The sequence below is a fragment of the Enhydra lutris genome, unplaced genomic scaffold (assembly GCF_002288905.1).
Source record: "Enhydra lutris kenyoni isolate GAN:26980312 unplaced genomic scaffold, ASM228890v2 scaffoldscaffold13, whole genome shotgun sequence".
Classification (NCBI taxonomy): Eukaryota; Metazoa; Chordata; class Mammalia; order Carnivora; family Mustelidae; genus Enhydra; species Enhydra lutris.
In genome coordinates this window covers 26,738,126-26,758,941 of record NW_019154097.1, presented here as the reverse complement: position 1 = coordinate 26,758,941, position 20,816 = coordinate 26,738,126, and the positions used below count along the sequence as shown (strand labels likewise).

The following is a 20,816-nucleotide window of genomic DNA, read 5'->3' as shown; positions in this document are numbered from 1 at the left end:
ATATACACACACAATCCCTTGATAGCTATGGTTTTATAATAATGCGGTTTTATGTTTATATGTTCAAATTTCAAAGCCCAAGTTAAATCTTTTCCATATGCCTTCTTCAGCCATTAATAAGAAAGAGTAGACAACAGAATCGGCTCAGCTCAGATATACCAAATAGAATCTCAGGGGTGGGCCCAAGTACCTACTGTATTTAGAAGTTCTGTGAGTGATTCAACAGTTACTGCTCTTCCTTCCCTTAGACCAATATTTCTCAAACTGTGGTCCTCACATATCTGTATCAAAATCACCTGGTGTGCTTGTTAGTCATGCAGACGCCCAGATTACATCTCAGTCTCAATGGACCAGAAGCTTGAGGGGAGGGGGCAGGGATCTGCATTTAATAAGCTTCCCCCTCCAAAAAACAATAATAAGTTTCCCAAGTGATTTCATACAGCTAAAGTAAACCAATTAGAGATCTGCAGATCAGAGAGACATCTATTATACTCCACACTCTCAATATATGACTTGAAGACCAGGTCTGGTAGTGTTCCTACCAAGAAGGGGAATATCCCTCTTAATACCAAGTAAATCTGTAAAAAGCCTAGGCTATTATAATATTTTTGTCAAGACTTATGAGGAAAAAAAAGGACGATGGAAATACAAAGGACAACAGATGTCAAGCTAGTAAAGGCTGGCTTGAAAATTTAAGAGAATTTAAAAAAAAAGAAAACTTAAGAGAATTTATTTGACATGAGATGCCATCTAGAAAATTTATTATTATTTAGAAATCTGTATTTCCTGTTACTTCGTTCCCCCCAACTTCCCATTTTTTTTTGTACTCTGATCTTGTCAACTCTAGTTTTGTAAAACTTGATATTCTTGAGAAATATAATCCTGACAATTGTCAGATGGTCATTTGATATCTCATAAGGGATACAAATTAACATAATTACTATAATAAGCATGACCTATTTTTATTTCCTTTTCTAATCACATGAATGCTATTTTACATACATTCCTGGGATTCAAACTATCTTATTTTATTTCACTTTCATCCAATAAGTGCACGTTGACCCCTTTTTGTGCCAGGCCCTCAGAGAACAGAAACAGGCGTACAGAGTCTGGGTAGTCACTGTGCCCTGAGTCTAGCGGGAGAGACGGGCAATCTAAGCTTATCTAAAATTTTTAGATTTAAAAATCTAAAATGCTTTGAGCCCAGGCTACAGGAATACTAAAGTCGGATCCTGAACCCAGATTTCCAGCAGACACTAGAGGTGGGTCACAGTGGGCTTCCTGGAGAAAGATGCAGCCTGTGTGAACAAGAGCTAAACAAAATTAACATTATTAATTTGATAAAGAATATGTCATAACTGGCTTCCGTCTCTCTCTCTCTCTCTCTCTCTCTCTCCCTCTTCCCTACCCTTCTTGCTCCTGGCATCCAAGAGGCATACTTTCCACACTTCAGATGCACTATGCCCCTTCTCCTTGCGTCAGCCTAGAACACTCATTCCTTACCCCTACCCTTTTCACGCCCCCTCCCTCTGCACAGCAAAGTCCAACTCATCCTTTGAGTCTCGGCTGTGAGACCTTTCGCTACGGCAGTCCTCCCTAACCACACCATCCCTGCGACAGAATGAGATCCCATTCTTTCTCCCACAGCTGTTTCACTACTGGACTATCAGCTCCCCAAGGACAGTGACCACGTCTGTGCTGTTCACTGCAGCATCCATAGCACCTGCCGTCACTGGCCAGTCAGTAAGTGGTTATTGGATGAATAATTATTCCTCTGATTTGCCGGTACAATTTAAACAAGTGGATACTTCATCCAACCAAAACAGAAAGTAGCAAAATGAAATAGAACACTAACTTAAAAGAGGTCTCTTAACCTTATTCTGAGAAAGAAAAACTAGAATTTATTGAATACCAACTGCTAGGTGCTTTCGAGCCCAATATTTCCCTTATCCTCACAATGACCCATTTTATAGATAAGGAGGCATTTTTCAGAGGCTCAAGAGCTATGAAGTGATTTGCATGCTCACACAGGGGCTTACAGGGATACTATCTGAACTCAGAACATCTGACTCCAAAAATGTACTCTTCCCATCATTCCGCATACATTATGTTAAAAAATGTTTCATCTTACATTAAAGAAAGGCTGATACGTTAACTGGATTCTAGATGGCTTTATGCCCCTACTTACCTGGCTGAACCTTCTAAGTTCTTCCAACTCCTCCTTGAGCCGGCTGGCTTCAGCATCCCGTATTTTCAGCTGAGCCTCTAGCTCAGCCTCATAGGCACTGAGATCTCCCTGGGTCTGCTGCAGGGTCACATTCACCTCATGCTGCTCCTGGAGGGCACTTTCTAGTTCTGCGAGCTCCTGTAAGGATTCAGTACATTTATGGAACCCTCCCTGTTCTGCATAAGCACCTGCAAGTCATTATAAGTAACTGGAATACCATGAACCAAATTGGCCAGCCAAGGCTGGCCTGGCCCACAAAGTTTTCGTTAGCAATACAATGAAACTGCAGGCTGTGCGTATATAACCAGGTTGGAAAACAAAATCCTGACTAAATCAGAAAAATCAGTAAGCCACCAACATTTTTTCCAAAGTAATCAGATGTGTGACACTTTCAATGTGTCTGAATACATAAGAAGAAAAGAGAGGGGCTATAAAATTTAAGGCCTATTTTCTATCAGACACTGGAACAAACGTTTTCACATTTACTCTTTCATCATATCTTCACAGCAACTGTGTAAGGCACAGTCGTATCTCCATTTTACAGAAGAGGAAATGGAGAATGCATATCTAAGTAAATTGCACAGGGCTGTGTAGCTTAAAGAAGATAGGCTATGAATCCAGATGTCTGACTGCAAAAACCACACCCTTTCAATTAAAAACCACAGCATGTTCATTTATTAGAAGAACAAAATGGGATCAGCACTCTCTAATCTAATTAAGGATGACAGAGTAATTTGAATGAGTGCTGACAAGAATATAAGTACATATTGATTAGTGTACTGTAGTTCTAATTCATTTTAGTCCAGCTGTTTTTTTTTTTTAATTATCTCAGCTTTTATCTATTTATTTGGGATCTTGAAGAACTAGATCAAACTATCCTAACTTAAAGAGGAGGATCTTGTGATGGGAACTTCTATAGGATTTCTCAGGAGTGGTCCAAAAACCATTTGGCATCTTAATTATCTGGGTTGCTTGTACAAAATGCAAATTCTACTTATAACCAACAAAGGTCCAGAGTATATAAAGAATTCCTGCAAGTCATTAAGAAAAAGACAGACAATCCAATAGAAAAATGGGCACAAAGTATGAATAGGGAATTCACTGAAGAGGAAGTCTGAATAGCAAATAAACAAAGGGAAGGTGCCCAATCTTTCAGAAATCAAAGGAAAATGCAGTTATAACAAGATATGAGTTTACATGGAGCACAGAGGAACAAGTTAAACCATAGAAAACAACAGACCAATTCAGCATGTGGGACACTCTACAGGACCACTAGCCTGGCTTCTACACACACATCTGCATGCACAGCTACCAAAGACATTCTTGGCACAACTGGGAAAACTTAAATACAGTTCAGATATTAGATGACATTAGGGAATTATTATTAACTTTTCTAGGTATAAAAATGGCACTTTAGTGATGTAGGAAAATGTCCTAATTTTTAAGAGATGTGTACTTAAGAGATGATGTCTTGATGTTTGCAACTTTCAAATAACTCAAGGGCAAAAAAAAAAAATACAGCAAAATATTTTTTGAATCTAGAAGAACACACAGATATTCACTGAACTATTCTTTTAAATTCTTATAAATTTAAATTCTTATAAATTCTTTTAAATTCCTGTAATATTCTTATAAATGTAAAATTTTCATCAAAAAAAATACCATTTCAAACTCAGCAGACTGGCAAACACTAAGACTGACAAAAAGTTAAATCTCCTGAATGTGATAATTATTCTGTGTTAGATACTTTATGTTAGAAAATGTCCCTGTTCCTAGGAAACACATGATGAAATATTTTGGAGCTAAGGAGGGTGATGTCCACAACTAATTCTCAAATGGTGAGAAAAATTTTTATATAAAAACATGTAAAACTTATATATAAAAGAGAAAACAAGTGTAGCAAAAATATTAATTGATGACTCTGAATGTATAGTACAGTGTTATCTGTATTATTCTTCTAACTCTCCTAAAATTTAAAATTATTTCAAAATAAAAGCTTAACAAATAAAAGTCGGATAACACTAAGGCGTTGGCAAGGATGTGATACAGTGGCAGCGCTGGCATTGCTGGAGTAGAAACTGACTAAATCCCTATGGATGGTAATTTGACAATGTCTAGTGAAATTGAGGAGGGCACATACCCTCTGACTTGTGCTCCAATCTTGAACATAGTCCCCCATGCTCAAGATGTGTGCAAAGATGTTACATTCAACATTATAATAGCAAAGACCAGAAATCACCTAAATATTCTCCAAGAGGAGAATGAATAAGCAATAAATGTGTGGTAATACCTATAATGGAATGCTATATACACTAATAAAAATAAACAAACTAGAGCTACATGCATCAATGTGTATAATTCCCCAAAACATAAACAGGAAGGAAGAAAAAAAAGTGGCCAAAGAATATACACACATCTTTTATATAAATCTTAAAATTATGCAAAACAATGCCACATATTGCTTATGGATGGCTACATACCTAATAAAAGAGATGCAGGGAAATAACTATATTCAAGATTTTGTTACCTCTGTATGGAGGTACGCAGAGGGTTTCATATCTGCAATGTTTTATTTCTTAAGCTGAGTTTAGAGTACATGGTGTTAGATATAATTTTTGACATTTTTATCTGCCTGAGAATTTTTGTAGTATTAAATATATGAATTCAAACTTCCAGAGCAAGTCCGACTAGGGACGAAACCTGGGAATCTGGGTTCTCATGCATGATAACAGTGTGTCACACAACTGAAACAGATCACGTGAGATCTCTAAATGAGTGGCAGTAAACCAGGTATGGAAGGGTAGAGTTTAGAACACTGTGTCTTGTTTTGTAAAATAAAGTTAAAATTATGAATAACAATAATAATCAGAAAATTATGTTGTGCTTAATTCTGGTGTACAAGTAACAAAATATGAACACTTAATGCAGCAACTGTAATAGCTATAATTTCCTATTTGTTATAGTTCTTTGATAACAACACGTTTCAGGGGGAGCGACTCAGCTGGAATAATCTTCCTTTTCTTAGCAAAGGAAAATAATGATTCCAAGTGTGTCACCAAAGGGAAAAACCCCATTAAATAGCATTAATACCTTTTGTCACTTCCAATTACACGGTTGCTAACTTCTAATCACCTACTTCTAAGGCTGAGGAAACAGTCAAGAAGAAACAAATCATACCTTCCTCATATTTTCGGCATCTATGGCCACTATTTCCAGTTGGTCCCTCTCCTGCTCGACCTCACTCAGTCTCTGCAGCAAAGTCTCCTTCTCATCCTGTAGCTTTCTGCACTCGTTCTGGGCCTGAGCGGCCTGGCCTTTGACAGTCTCCAGGTATTCTTGCAACCCACTGATGACACTTTCTAAATCCTTCTTCAGGGCTTCGTTTGCTGCTATTTGTCCTACACAAAATGGAAAAAGGCAAGGTGATAATGTATATAAGAAAGTCCTTTCAAGATACAGAATTACTGCACTTTTGTCTCCTTAGTTGTTACTGGCTAAGAAAGAAATTCTAAGCGTTCAATGATTTTGTACCATCTTGTTTTTCTTTTTCTTTCTTTTTTTTTTTTTTTTTAAAGATTGAGCCCGATGCGGGGCTCGATCCCAGGACCCTGAGATCATGACCTGGGCCGAAGGCAGAGGCTTTAACTCACTGAGCCACCCAGGCACCTCACTTGTTTTTCTTTTTCAAGATAAAATGATCATTTTCCCTCTATTATCCACAGTGCAGGAGTATTAATTAGTTATAGAATAAAAGCAATATAGTCAATGGGCATTGCTTACAAAATGCTCAATTCAGGCTGTAAGAAGTTTAAAATAAAATAATGAAGGGGTGCCTTACTGGCTCAGTGGGTTAAGCCTCTGCCTTTGGGTCAGGTCATGATCTCAGGGTCCTGGGATCAAGCCCCACATCGGGCTCTCTGCTCAGTGGGGAGCCTGCTTCCCCGTCTCTCTCTGCCTACTTGTGATCTCTCTCTCTCTCTCTGTTAAATAAATAAATAAAGTCTTTAAAAAAAAAAAAAAAGGTTCCCAATATTTCAATTAAAAAAAAAGAAAAATAACAAAAATAAACTTTTCCTGGGGCGCCCGGATGGTTCTGTCATTAAGCGTCTGCCTTCAGCTCAGGTCATGATCCCAGGGTCCTGATCAAGCCCTGCATCAGGCTTCCTGCTCAGCGAGAAGCCTGCTTCTCCCTCTCCCACTCTTTCTGCTTGTGTTCCCTCTCTCCCTGTCTCTCTCGGTCAAAAAAGTTAAAAAGTTAAAAATATTAAATAAAATTTCCCAAGTAAACAATGAAAAACATTAAACAAAACTGTGAGTTCTTGCTGCTAGATACACAAAACAAAACCACTCAACATACAAGACTAATCCAAGATGGGCAGCATAAACATGTAACTTGGAGACTTACAAAAAACCCCAAACCACATATTGGGAACCATGTATTGGGAACCTACTGTGTGCCAGGCACTTTATGAACACGACCTCATTTAATCTTCCCAACAGTGATCGAGACAGAAATAACTTGTCCCAGGTCCCATGGCTGATAATGGCAAAATGGGAACTGGGCTCTTTTTACCCCATCTTGGGCCCTCACCACTACAACCTGTATTATCTTCCTCTTCCGTGGGTATGGCAATGTCACAATCTAAATCTGCATTGCAAACGTAGATCCTAAAATTCCTTCCACACTGTCCTTAGAACAGGGCACTGAATGCCCTGGTGTCAACAGGCTCTTTGTTCCTGAAAGGATTATATGCTTTGGAGGAAGACAATGACATGCCAGAGATTATCGTGATCATGTACTGACTTCTTGCCTACTGAATGCAATGTCCTGACTCACTAGGAAATCGATGCAACAGAACTAAAACCAAAAAGATGTTTTACTTAGAGTAAACATTTTTGGGTACTCTGCAAATATTTGCCTATCAAACACTGGTATGAACAGCTGAAGCATATTCAGCTAATATCTGGATTAATGCCTGCCACAGTGTCATCTGTCTTCTGCTAATACTGAAGCATCTTAAAGTTTTAAATTAAATACTGATCTACTGTAAATCATACTGCAATTCTCACCTTCAGTAAGCTGTTGTTCAAGGTCCTTAATCTCTTCAGTTTCTTTGGCAATTCTAGAAAGTATCTCATCCAAACGGCTTTCAAGTTGTTTGTACTGCTTATTCATAATGTCAAGTTGTTGTTCTTTACCTCTTTTCTGAGCCTTCATATGGCACTGAATTGAAAAAAAAATCAGCAAAATCCTGAGTCCCTTAAACTCTTTTAAAAATAATAATGCTTAACATTTCTAAAGGAAGAATGGAAAATAAACTGTAACAGTTTGAGTCTGTGCCAGGCCCTCTGTTGTTTTCACACAGTTTTCATTTAAACCTCAGGATAACTTGATCTGGAAATCATCTCCATTACACAGATATGACAACTGAAAATCAAGGAGGTTAAATTTAAATGATTTTTCCAAGGGCATACCTACTAGATAATTGTAGCCAAGTTCAATATTCCTGGAACTACACGTGTCTTTTAATGAGGTTTCAAAAAAGTTAATTATATATACACATATATCCATAGAAAATTACTATATTCCAAAATGTTAACAAGAATATATATGGGGAGCGCCTGGGTGGCTCAGTCAGTTAAGCGTCTGCCTTTGGCTCAGGTCATGATTCCAGGGTCCTGGGCTGGAGACCACTTCTCCCTCTCTGCCTAATGCTTCCCCGCTTGTGTTTTCTGTCAAATAAATAAATAAAATCTTTAAAAAAAATTTTTTTTAAAGAATGATATCTGGGTGGAGGAATAACAGAGGAGGTTTTTTTTTTCTTTTTTAGGAGTATGTTTAATATTTTAAAAATTTTTTAATAGTCATATCTTTTTAATCAAAAAAGCACATTAAACGTACTTTAAAAAAATGTTTCTTAAGGAAAAATAGAGACATGGAAGAAATACTTACTTGGAATTGAGGTTTATTCTCAATTCCTTATACAAAGAAATGCTTTATTTTTCAGTTCGATAAACAAGGGGCTGAGAGAAACCTCCAAGACCATTCAGCCCAGTGAGTCTCAAAATGAAGGGCCCTCCAGAGCACACTCCTCTATTTCAACATATACCCCCGGTAGAAAACAGAGCTTTCCTGTTTTCACACAACTACTCACACTGTGACAGCCATGCATTCGGGAGCTACAGTAAACTGAAAAGACTAGATTATATTTTCAGGTGTGCTCAGGGGAAAAAACCTGAGAAGTTTAACCCTTCCTTTTACATGTGAAAAACCTGATTCTCAGATCTACCAGTGACCTGCCCAGGTCTGCTCAGAGGCAACCGTTCCTGTGGAGACAAAATAATTCCCTCACACTCACACCCTCATGCTTCAGGCTTGCCCCCACAGGATCAGAGGAACAGAACAATAAAACAAGAGAAAGTTATCAGGAGAAACAACTCCATCACAGTCAGAACCAACTCCAAGCTCTCAAGTCTAGTACTCATTTGATTATAGAAGAATTTTTTAGATGTTCTGCTGCCTCCAAAGACAAGGAAGAAAAAAGTCCCTTCATTTTTAAGGAACAATGAATGGCAGGCTGCTCAGAACGTTTCTGTTACACTATTGTAAAATTTGATGGGATTTTCAAAACTCTTCTTTGCCTCCCTTCCCCAATACCCATCTGAAATCTTTCTGAGAAGGTAACTGCAGATACCTCCTCAAATTCTAAGTAAATTTAGGATTTTTATGGCTCACGAAAGAATTTTTAAAAAACAAAAAACAACCCTGCCTTCATGTCTCCATCATTAAATCTTTAAAATTCACCATTAAAAATTCCACTGAAATCTCTTTACACGCAGGACCAAAAAAAGGCTCATTATGCCAATGATCTGCATTAAGCACAGGGGATCAAAAGTACATTCTGCGATTTTTCATGACCATGGAGCTCACAAACGATATAAAAACAGGAACTTACATCTCTGACTCCTCCTCCTTTCAAGTCTTTTGCACAAAGAGAGAGAAAATCGTCATACCTTAACTTAAAATTTGTCCTGTTAAAACTGAGCCGTTGAGAACAGGGAAACTGTGGGCGGAGAGCTTTCTAAAGCTGTTTTCAAATTCACGTGCACTTCCCTCTCTGACAGCCACATTTTTGTAAGCGCCTTCGAGCTTCACTTCCCAGAGCTTCAAACCACATTCCTGGCGGAGAGTGAGCGGCAGCCCAGCCCGTCCAATCACGAGCAGCCTCTGCAGGCAGGCCCCACCCTCTGTGCTTTAAATCACAACACAGGAAGCTCCCAAGGGCCAATCACACACAACCTTTGCAACAGATTACTACAGGCTGATTGCACACAGAGAACAGTTAACTACCTTTCGCTTCCACACAGCATTGCCAGGTAGGGAAGAACAACATAAATCTTCCTTTATTGTTTGCTGCTGTGGTGTTTGTGCCTCTAGCTATGTACATTTTTTATAGCTAAAATGGGATTTGATTTTTAAATAGTACTTTTTCCTTTTGAAACCTAGTTAGATGCTTCTGTTGAAAACTTGACTGGTTTGTCTCTGAGCTAATTTTAAAAATAATTAATCTCTGTAGTCCTGTAATTCCCTTGTGGGGAAAGGGCCACTGCAGTATCACAGCATGGGCTCAGCCTTTTCCTAAAAGATGAATTTAGGAAATCACTTAATCTTTTAAAAATCACATTTTCACCTTCTGCAAATTAAAAAAAAAAAAAAAAAGGCACCAATCCTGCATATGCTGTGACGAAGTTCCTCACCAGTGTATGCAAAACCCCCAACATCATGGAACACTTCATTGGCACCTAATGTGTTTGTTCTCCATCCTATCTCAGAGTCACATAATGTTTTCTCATCTCTCAAGCCTTTACTTTTAAATTCTATTTGCTATTCAGAGAAGCACTTTATCTGATTAGATAATAAAAGTTAACTGAATAAAAGTCTGTCTCCATCCATAGAAAAATATGAAGGGACCCCACACTTGATTCTTTCCCTTTTGCTAAAATGTTCACATTCTGTCGAATGTGATGCCTAACAGGAGCCTAACACCAGCCAAGAAGGTGACTTTGTGCAACCTAGAAAAAGATGCTCCCTCTGGGTGAACAAATTAAAGAGACACCCTCTGGTGCTTTGACTAAAGCTGTAACCTTAAAAACAAACCGTTAGTCATTTTAACAATACCAAAAAGGAACCTCAAATCAGGTTTGTATGTTTCATCCCCACTAACAGAGATTGACTACCTTCAAAATGTGGATGCCATTCCTGTTTCTCATTTAACTCCTTTCCGTATGTAATTCTTTATAGAAATCCAGGAGGATTAGATGCCCTGTCTGCCAATAATGTCAAAGTCACTTGTTAAATGCAAACAAACAATCTAGGTTCTAAGTAGACTCATAGATCACAGAACTGGAGGAAGCAGCAAAGGAGCTTCAGGTAGTGCCTATAGGCTAGGTTCCTTCCTACCTTCCCAGATGCAAACACTCACTAAACGCAGGGCTGGCCCCTGGGAATTCAGATAAATAGTAGGATATAGTTCCTGTCCTTAGGAGCCTTACATAGTGTGGCAGACTTCCAAAACAAATTAATGCAAGAAGGCAAGATATTACTGACCATATTACACATTACTTAATATCTAATTGTTCATATAACAAAATTCTTTAAAATAATCAAGTCCTCTTTTAGTTTCAATTTTAATACTCTGTCTTAAGCTTTTGTTAGAAAAGAACATATTTCTGTGAATGATAAGGTTACCTTTTGTCAGAATTAGCTAACCTGCAAAAAAATTTACCTATGATATTTTATTGAAATATTTAAAGGGATAATCAAATAACTTGACAACTATTTAAAAGTAATGATAGTGCATTGTCCTTACCATGTTAAATTCTCTTAAATCAGGGATTTTAAAGTTCTTTGTAAAATAACCTTATTATTCAAAGTATAGCAGTGAAATATGCAGGAAGTATTTTTACTAATATTTTTACAAATACTAGGTAAAATGTAAGCCATTAGTAAGACTTCTTAGAGACAGAGACAAGAACCTATTCCATCAGGCAGCCACTGGACCACCTCTGCCCACATATTAGGAAGACACACTCTAGAGAAGTGTTTCCTTATTAAGGACAAAACAAAACAATATGAAACAACAAATAGGTTTAATGTAATATTTGTATAAAGGATTAAAAAAGAGGCAGATAAAGGACTCTAAATCCCTTTCAGCTCTCCCATATCACCACCTTGCTCTTAAGAAAACAAAGCAATAAAAGAGAAAGGGTAAGAGGTTTGGACAGCACCATGGAGCAGGCTTCTCTTGCTTTGAAATATAATAATACTCAGCCACTTAAAAAAATAAGTGTACCATGCATCTACCATTCTACTGAAAGCTATCTCTTTCAAGTCTTATGTTTTGTTTTCAACACAGAGATATATATACTTCTATATATAAGTATAAATGCACATATGTATATATAGACATATGGATATATAACACACATACAGATATATATGACATACACACATACATAAACATATCACTCAAATTTGTGCATTAAACTCAAAGACTTTCAGAAAGAATTCTGAGGCTAAAAATGAGGAGACATAATTTCTAGATGGAATGATATTCTAGTCCCTGTAGAATAAGCCAAAATCTCTTAATTTACTTACATGTTTTGGGTCTCTGGAATCCAGGCTATCTATGGCTATTTGCAGGTCCTTGATCTCATTCTGCTTTTCAGCAATTTCTTGCCTTTGCTTTTCCATCTGCGTTTCTAGATCCACAGTTTCTTGGCGTAATTTATTGAGAAGCTGTATTCTACCACTCAGCTGCTTGAGAAGAAGGTCTTTCTCTGATTCTGAAACCTAATCCCCCAATACCCCAACATACAATTAACAGAGGATAGCAACAGTGATTAACAACCTTAAAGAAAACTTCTGAAATTTAAAAAGGTATTCTGTGCTCTGCCAGTTTTTTTAATAAAAGTAAAATGTAGAAGTCATCTAGGCATTCCATTCATATCTTATACTTTTATCCTTATTACGTGCAGAAAATCTTATAGACTTTATGTATTTCATAAGAACAGGTAAAAATGAAGTTGTCATTCTAGTATAAGCAACTTGTAAATTATTAATAGTAATAGTAACCATAATATTAATGGTAGCTGACTTTATATAGCACTTACCCTTGTTATAAGCATGTCAAGCAAATCAATAGTGTAATGAAAAATCGAGGCTTATATGTACACATTTAAAATAACTTTTTTCGGCCCTATAGCTCAGAGGTTAGAGCACTGGTCTGTAAAATAACTTTTTTCAAGCATATTTTGTAAGCATCCATTTATTTAAAAATTATGTACATTATTTACAAAAACATTTTTTAAATTATTAAAATCATTCTTGATGGCTCCCTGTACCTCACCTCCCACTTTCAATCCATTTTCTTTTAAGCTTTTATTTACTGAAGTAACCTCTATACCCCATGTGGGGCTTGAACTCATGACCCCAAGATTGAGAGTCCAATGCTCCTCCAACTGAACCAGGCAGGCACCCCTTAATCCATTTGTAAGTCTGATCAGTTCACCTGTCAAATTTTGCTGACAGTTTATTTCCATCCACATCCATTGCCCCCCTAGCCTAGGCCACTACCATCTCTTGCCTGTACTGAAGAACAACTCCACAGAAGATTCACCCGTCTCCCTCACCCTACTTCACTCTCAGGCAGTAGCTAGAGTGACCTTATACAAATACAAACAAGATCAGCCATTCTACTACCTCGTGTCCTTCAAAAGCTTCCCATTACCTTCAGACTAAAATTCAAATGCCTTACTCTCTACCATAGGACAGCCTATGAAGCCTGGCATAATCTTGGACCTCATCTTCCACACACTCTCCCCGCCTCAGCAGAGAAATCTTTTGTGTCAAGGTCTTTGCACCCACTGTCACCTCTACCTGGAATACTCGATCCCTTAATGCTGCCTCGCTGGCTCCTTCACCTCCTTTGGGTTTCAGCCCAAATGTCACCTCCTCAGAGAGGCCTTTGTGGCTCCACAATCTAAATTATATCCCTTTTATTGTGTCTCCTTTCTTTTCCTACAACACACATGTTGTTTAACTATATTTCCTATTTCCTTTTTTTTTTTTTTAAATACTTGTTCATTGCCTATTTCCTATCCATGTGGGAGGGAAATAGATCTGTTTTATTCATCGCTCAGGGCCCAGCCCAGTCAGGGACTAGCATATAGTAAAATTCCAATAAACTCGAATCAATTTCTAGTTACTATATAATTTAAAAATCATAATATAGTGTATCTTTTGAAAAAATCTACAATTTGGACTTCACATTCTTGTTTTACCTACTATGGTGTGAATGCAGTTATGAACATAATTTTGAAATACTGATTTTAAAAGCTGCAAATAACTAAAACCTTTTACACACTTAAAAACTGTCAAGATACTTCCTTTTTAAATACTCCCCGTGTATTACATCATGGGTTTGAGCCGCTAATTTCTTCATGACATACTTTGATAATTTCTGAGAGTAACATCTCCATCTTTTTGTTCACCATATTTTATATCACTTACACTTTTGCTGCTTGTGTTTGATAATGTTCGTGTATCGTAAAGATGTCTTCTGACTCTTAATCTAGGTCCCAGGATCTTTAATGGTGGGTAGTGCTTAATTAAATTAGAACAGATATAACAGGAAGCATCAACCTCCCTGGGTAAAATAGACACTTTCATAATAGAGTAGACTGAATACCTCTTTTTATATAAGTTAAAAGTAATTTATTTCTGTATGCTTTATAAAATGTTAATAGAATGTCATCAAGAATGGAAGGAAAATGTAACTGGAAAATACTAGAACCATAACTGAAGCTGAAAATTGTTACTCTGTAGTTAATTAGGCAGCACTGATTTAAAATTTGCATAACATGGTTATGAAGGGAGAAAACACATTCCATTTTTTTCATTTCCTCCTGCATTGCTACTTAGTATTTACGTACTTTTTTAAGTTGTATAGCTTCTTCCAGCTGTTTAAATTCTTCAGTAGCTTTTAAAATTTGTTGTTCCGCCTTTTCTATTTCATCATGTAGTTCTGATAGTCGAGTTTGTGCTGCAAATTTAAAAATCATGAACACAGACACACACGAGAAAAATCCTGCATTCTCAAATTTCTACCAGACTTTTTTCCTTCACAATAACATCTTCCTCCCAATTAAATTGTCATTATAGATTACAGAAATTCTTTAAAAATTAATTTATGATAGTTTTCCACTCAGTTAATCTCTAGAATAGTTTTATGATATGCTAGAGAACTATAACTGATCATTTTATTCATAAAAGTCTTAACATAAAAAGAGTTTTACTTGATACATCCAACACTAAAGAGCTCTTCTGAGAGAATAAGGATTTATTCGTAAATACGCATTTACATGTCACTAAGTTATAGTCAGATTCAAGCTGTTACAAAAACTGTGATTAGAGTTTATTGCTTTATATGGGGCTTCATATCAAGAAATTCACCACTGAACGTGTCTTCCAGCTGGAGGTGATCTCAAATCAATTACTCTCTATCTCAAATTTCCAATTTCTCTCCTTCCCTCCCTCCCTGCCTCCTATAAAACTAGGAGCTAGTCTACACATATATCTGATTTATTTCTGCTTTCCTCTTCCAGAACTTTGTATAGGGTGTATGAGATGGACAACTCAGTCTCTTTTCTCAACCCCTCTCCAAGTCAACCTCTCTCCTGGCCTTCCATGTTTTCCATTTAGCTACCAACCAAGGGAAGATGAACTGCTTCACTGGATTGGTGAGAGCCCCACAATGTGCCACGATTACTAGGGGGATACATAAACTCAGATCTCCTTTCTCCTTCCATATCCATGCAGCTCACTGGGTAAATGGATTTAGAGTATGCCACTGGCAGGGTATCTAAGTTCCCTCTTGGATTGACTTCTTTATGACTTGCCAGGAAGTGGTAAGATCCTTTCAATTAGATGTTTTGGGACAGGTTGGAAAGAGTCAGAAGCTGGTCTTGGGCCGAAGTCTAAGGAGGGTGCCCTGATCCAGCTTATCCAAAGTGCTGTTTTAGGTTTTGGCTACATGCACAGTAATCAGTAAAGTGGTACTTGCTACAATTATGACCAATTATATCTTTGAATGTGCAGCTCTGACAGTGGGTAGGACTTGCTGGCAGGTCAAGATTTAAGCATTCTTGGATCCCCTGCACCTGCTGCCACCAAATTACTGTCAAGACCCATTCTCGACCATAACAGAGATCATTAAAAAATCATTTGCTCAGGATGTCTGGGTGGCTCAGTGGGTTAAGGCCTCTGCCTTCAGCTCGGGTCATGATCCCAGGGTCCTGGGATTGAACCCCGCATTGGGCTCTCTGCTCCGTGGGGAGTCTGCTTCCTCCTCTCTGCCTGCCTCTCCGCCTACTTATGATCTCTGTCTGTCAAATAAATAAATAAAATCTTAAAAAAAAAACCATTTGCTCAATGAATCACTACTTTTTCAAGGCTTTTTATGTAAATAACATAATAAATACCTTTAGCATGTTTAATGAAAATTATTATAAAACAAAATTTGCCTATATATTCAATCTTTTTGTATTTTTAAAAGAATTTAAAATAACTTTTGTTAACCTGCACTTATTTTTTTTTCTTTGTCTTCCAGTTGTATGTCCAGTGATGTATGGGCTCTCAAGTTCACATGCTCATTTTTGAGTTGTGCCCCTTCATCTGGCTCCATCTTCTCGATCTTTACTGTCTGGGCATTTGCAATAATATAACTCTCTGTAGCAAACATATTTCTCTTGTATCTGGATTTGCCAATGTAAGGGCTTTCATCTGGGGTTTTATCAACTTCGACATACTAAAAACAAAATAAGTAAATATTTATGGTTCAATAAGTAATTTCTAAGCAGCCAAGTGACATTATTCATTTTATTAGTGAAGAACATATCACAGAATTGCCTAAACATTAATCCTACATGCCTAGAAGTTGAAAAATATATACCATTTATCTTACTCTTAATATGCCAAAAAAGAACTGAAACAAAAAATGGCCTCTAAGAATTCCTCCTCCTAGCCCCCAAAGTGGGTTTAGGTTGGTTGATTAAAGAACTGCCTATAGTTATGTGATTAATAGCATTGCTTAATCTCTCAAATCAGAAATTTAGGTGTTTTATTTTGGTTTCTTAGCTGAAATGTAAGTAAAATCTCAGTTTAATAAATTTTAGTAATTGAATTTTTTATGAGATAATATGGTATCAGTTGGAATCACAGATTCTCTTGCAGCTTTTTACCTCTTCTGGACACTGCTTTAACTTACTGAACCAAAAATTCACCGATTCAACCAAAATTTGTTTAAGAAAGTGGAATGGTTATTGATGAAAGTCTCAAACTTTTTCACCATCCACCTTCCCCCACTCTACTCTCTGTTGGCTTTAACTTTGGATTTCTAAAACATTAAACTCTAAATAAATAAAATAATAAAAGTTAAACTTACCTCTGATGGGTAATAATTTAGTGGTTCAAATTTGGCATCAATTTTATAAAAGGCCAATTCCTGTTCCATCTCATACTGTTTCTGACATGCCCGCATTAGTTCCACAGTCTTCTGTTTTAGCTATAGGCCCAATTTGATATGAAACAACATACAGTGTCAGTAAGTTAGTATAATGGTACAATGGCATGGCAAGTTCTAATCATAACAATTAGATTGTTTTAAACCCCACAGCAAATAGCAGAACGTTGACAGTATTTTATCTTCATTCTAAAGTATTATAAAGAACACAATATAAAATTATCACTTCATAAAAGATCACGTAAAAGACCTTTGAAGTTTATATGCTGTTTCAGGATACAATAAATAAATATTTTAAAAAATCATTTAAATTTGCTTTACCCAAATATGAAAATAATTCTGCACCAATTTTTTTTAAGTACTGTATTAAGTATTTGCTTCCTGATTTTTCAATAATTAACACTAATTCAACTTACTCTGCAATGTTAATGATAGCTTCAAATTATGGATAAAGATGATATTTGAGATTAATTACAAAGGAATCACAAGAAGGAGTAAGAAGGGTGGAAAAAAGAAATTGGCTTTAATTGTACTGTTGTTCCTGCAGTATCTCAGTGTTCTGAACATTATTCTTTGTATTAGAGGATAAAGGATGTGAATAAGGTCAATCAGATCCCAATATATAGCCTTAAATTTTTAATAAAGTAATTCTACAACAATTACAACTTTTTATTTATTCTTAAAATTTTTGGAGCTAGAAGAAAATAGATCATCTGATTTAATTATTTGAATTACAAATAAAGAAACTGAGTCCTATTGGTAATTGTCTTGTCAAAAGCTACATATTAGACTAGTAGCAGAAGCTAAATATTTTATTAACTACCACTATCAGCCCCCTTCCTACTAAACTAATCCTGTGAGTTCATTTCAAAGGTCCACTAAGTGATTTTTGCCTTTTTTTAAACTACAGCATCAGATAGTAGATACCAGACAAAAAACATGCAGAAATATTTCATCAATATGAAAATGCAAGCTGAAGAGAATAAAAAAATAAATAAACATGAACATTTTACAAGGCCCGGGAACTCAAAGTCGTGCACGATTTAGCTTACAGTCATCTCCTGATTATCCACCGAAGTAGAAGTAATGCTAAGCTGAATGATAGGCAGTCTTGATCTCTTATCTCACTGAATCTTTACAACTACCCTATGAAATTATAAGAGCTGCACCAGGAGGTTAAATTACTTGGCCAATTTCACAGCTCATAGTGAAGAGGCAGAGTTCAATTACAAGTCTCCTGATTTCAAAATTAATACTCCATCTATTATACGATGCTGCCTTTGATGTCTTGCTGCAGGGTGTCTAGCACATTACCCATTTTGATGCTTTTACTGACTGCTTTTAAGTCCCTGAATCTCAAGAAAGCAACTCCTAACCAACAGCATAAACTCATCTCAGGTTTTTCTTCCCAAAGATCATTTGCAGTAGGGCCAAACAAAGGCAAATGTGACTAGAACCATGGACGATGTATGGACTGGCCTCTGAGGGCGAATAATATATACTCTGTGCATTTTAAAATTACCTTTGTGTCTTATATAGTGCTAGGCTTAGCATTTAGTAAGCATTTAATAAATGTCTGCTGAAGAAATGCATAAATGAGAGCACATTAGGAGTCAAAGGACCTAGAAAGTAGGCTAGTTGCAGTATTAGCTGTGGATGATCAAGAGTTGACTGCAGTTAACACATTTACCAATAAGAAAAATGATACAAATTCTTTCCCTCACATTCAAATCCAGTCCTATGTACACATCCATTAAAAAAAATTACACATACACACACAAGCACATCTCTTAAGAAGACAAGCCAGTTTCCAAACTTAAGATGTACATAAACATATTACTACAAGTTATCATGCAAACTATGAAAACATAGTGTGCAATTCAGCCCTGAAGGGACTACCTTTAAGGAAGAATAAAGAATCGGCAGAAAATGCTCTGTAAGAAACCAAGACAAGAGCTAAAAGGAGAAAAAAAGCAGAGACCATCACCTGGAGAACTTTGGAGAGTTAAGCTATAGTAATAGAGGCTGTTCTTGATTCACAACTTACCTTAGAAAGATAATGTTATTAGAACCTGTATCATTTTTATATGGACACACATTTTATCATCATTCTATGTTACAGATTTACCACCTTCCATTACTTAGCTTAATTCAATTCAAATTATTTTCATATTCATTACTTTATTTAGTCCTCACAACTCTGTGAGGCTGGCAAGACAGGTAAATCATCCTCATATTAAAAATAAGGAAACTGAAGAATAGGAGATAAATAATTTGCAAAAGGACAAAGTAATATTAACATTTAAATTAATTAATATTTGTTGGGGCAGGAAAAGGGGACTATAATAGTTTAAATGGCACCAGAAGTTTTACTTTAAGGTTACTACATTTCTCTCATAGGTAAATGACCTATGATGTGAAGAGTTACTTTATGAAACTGGAAAGCATTATATAACTGGGCATGATATCACCAAATATTCTGCAGAAGATAATGGAAAATATTTTTCAAATGCAGGCTCTTAGAATAAGATCCAGAATTCTTTTTGAAACATAGAATAGTCTTCTGGAATACTGAAAAAACTGGTAAAACAACATGAATTTTAAAAATGAGGGGAGGGGGTTGGGGTGATGGGGTAACTGGGTGATGGACATTAAGGATGAGCATTGGGTGTTATACAAGACTGATGAATCCTTGAACTCTACCCCTGAAACTAATAATATACTATATGTTAATAGTATTTAAATTAAAAAATAGCCTGTTGATTAAAAAAAGAAAAAAGAAATTTAAAGAAGAAATACAAAATAGCTAGTAAACACATATGCAATACTCAAATAGCTAGTAAATACATATGGAATATTCAACTCTCCAACAAATAAAAAAAAGTGAAATTAAAGCAATGAGATTCCACTTTTTTCCCATCTATTTATAAGTTCAAAATAATAATTTTCAGTGAGGAATTGGGCTCTTTCACTCACTGCTGTAGAAGTATAAAGCAGGTAAATGCTTTTAATATTTGCCAAAATTTAAAATGCAAATTACCCAGTAATTCCACTTGTAGTGATTTTTTAAAATTGTTATTTTTTTTTAGTAATCTCTACCCCCAACGTGGGGCCTGAACTCATGAACCTGAGACAGAGTCACATGCTCTACTAACTGAGCCAGTGAGGCACCCCAAATTGTAGTGATTTAAACCAGGGAATTACTGTTATGAATGCATAAATACTTATTTACAAAGATTTTCTCTGTAGTATTGTTTCTAATTAAAAAAAGTGGAGGCAACCTAAATATTCATCAATAAGAGTGGGTTAAATAAATTATTGCATATCCATATAATGGAACACAATATAGACTTTGAAAAACATAAAAAAGATGTATATGTGTGTGTGTGTGTGTGTGTGTGTGTGTGTGTACATGTGTGGGCATGTTTTTTAACTTGGAGAGCTATGGTACATATACCATTTTGTAAAAAAATAAGATGCAGCATTAAAAAATATAGTAAGGTTCTTTTTTATCACAAAATATTTAAAGGTACATATATTTAATTACATATACATTATATAACTATAAGCATATATTTAAGCATAGAAAACAAAAAGGATATATATCAACATCCAGGGAAGAGGGAAAGGGAAGAGTGAAACCTTCATTTTCTACTGTATACATTTGTGTTGTCTAAATTTGTTATGATAAATATATATTAACTTTGTATGTCAATATATTTTTAAATGGTTAATGATAAAAACAACAATGACATAAAGAAGAGCAGTGTCTTCTAACCAAAAATAGTTACTGAAAATAAACCCAGCAAAAACAGTTGACAACTTATAAAACATTTATTCACAACAAAAACATAACAACATTATAAGTAGAAAAAAGAAAATTAGCAGCTATAATAATTTATAATTTGGGGATAGCGCAAAGTCAAAAGATGTGACATTTTGCCCAGGTTTTCTTTTCTTCTTTTTCTTTCTTTTTTTAAGATTTTATTTATTTGACAGAGAGAGAA

The 20,816-nt window shown here is 36.0% G+C and overlaps 1 protein-coding gene and 1 long non-coding RNA gene across 3 annotated transcripts in view; one reads left to right on the top strand and one right to left on the bottom strand.

Annotated features, from left to right (window-relative positions):
• The window catches only part of LOC111145661 (centriolin), a 91,506-nt gene that overhangs the window by 41,946 nt on the left and 28,744 nt on the right, over positions 1 to 20,816 (bottom strand). The window contains exons 7-14 of one of the 2 annotated variants that reach the window (XM_022500739.1): positions 18,709 to 18,765; positions 16,732 to 16,851; positions 15,867 to 16,095; positions 14,222 to 14,331; positions 11,886 to 12,080; positions 7,298 to 7,451; positions 5,405 to 5,625; positions 2,189 to 2,365 (exon numbers count right to left, since the gene is read on the bottom strand). In XM_022500739.1, coding sequence (XP_022356447.1) covers positions 2,189 to 2,365; positions 5,405 to 5,625; positions 7,298 to 7,451; positions 11,886 to 12,080; positions 14,222 to 14,331; positions 15,867 to 16,095; positions 16,732 to 16,851; positions 18,709 to 18,765 — 1,263 coding nt within the window. The remainder of the gene's footprint in view (positions 1 to 2,188; positions 2,366 to 5,404; positions 5,626 to 7,297; positions 7,452 to 11,885; positions 12,081 to 14,221; positions 14,332 to 15,866; positions 16,096 to 16,731; positions 16,852 to 18,708; positions 18,766 to 20,816) is intronic. The other variant, XM_022500740.1, reaches the window with a different exon arrangement.
• On the top strand, positions 9,537 to 15,912 carry LOC111145663. Its single transcript, XR_002640488.1, has 3 exons — positions 9,537 to 9,604; positions 14,894 to 15,028; positions 15,898 to 15,912. It is a non-coding gene; the product is annotated as an uncharacterized LOC111145663 (long non-coding RNA).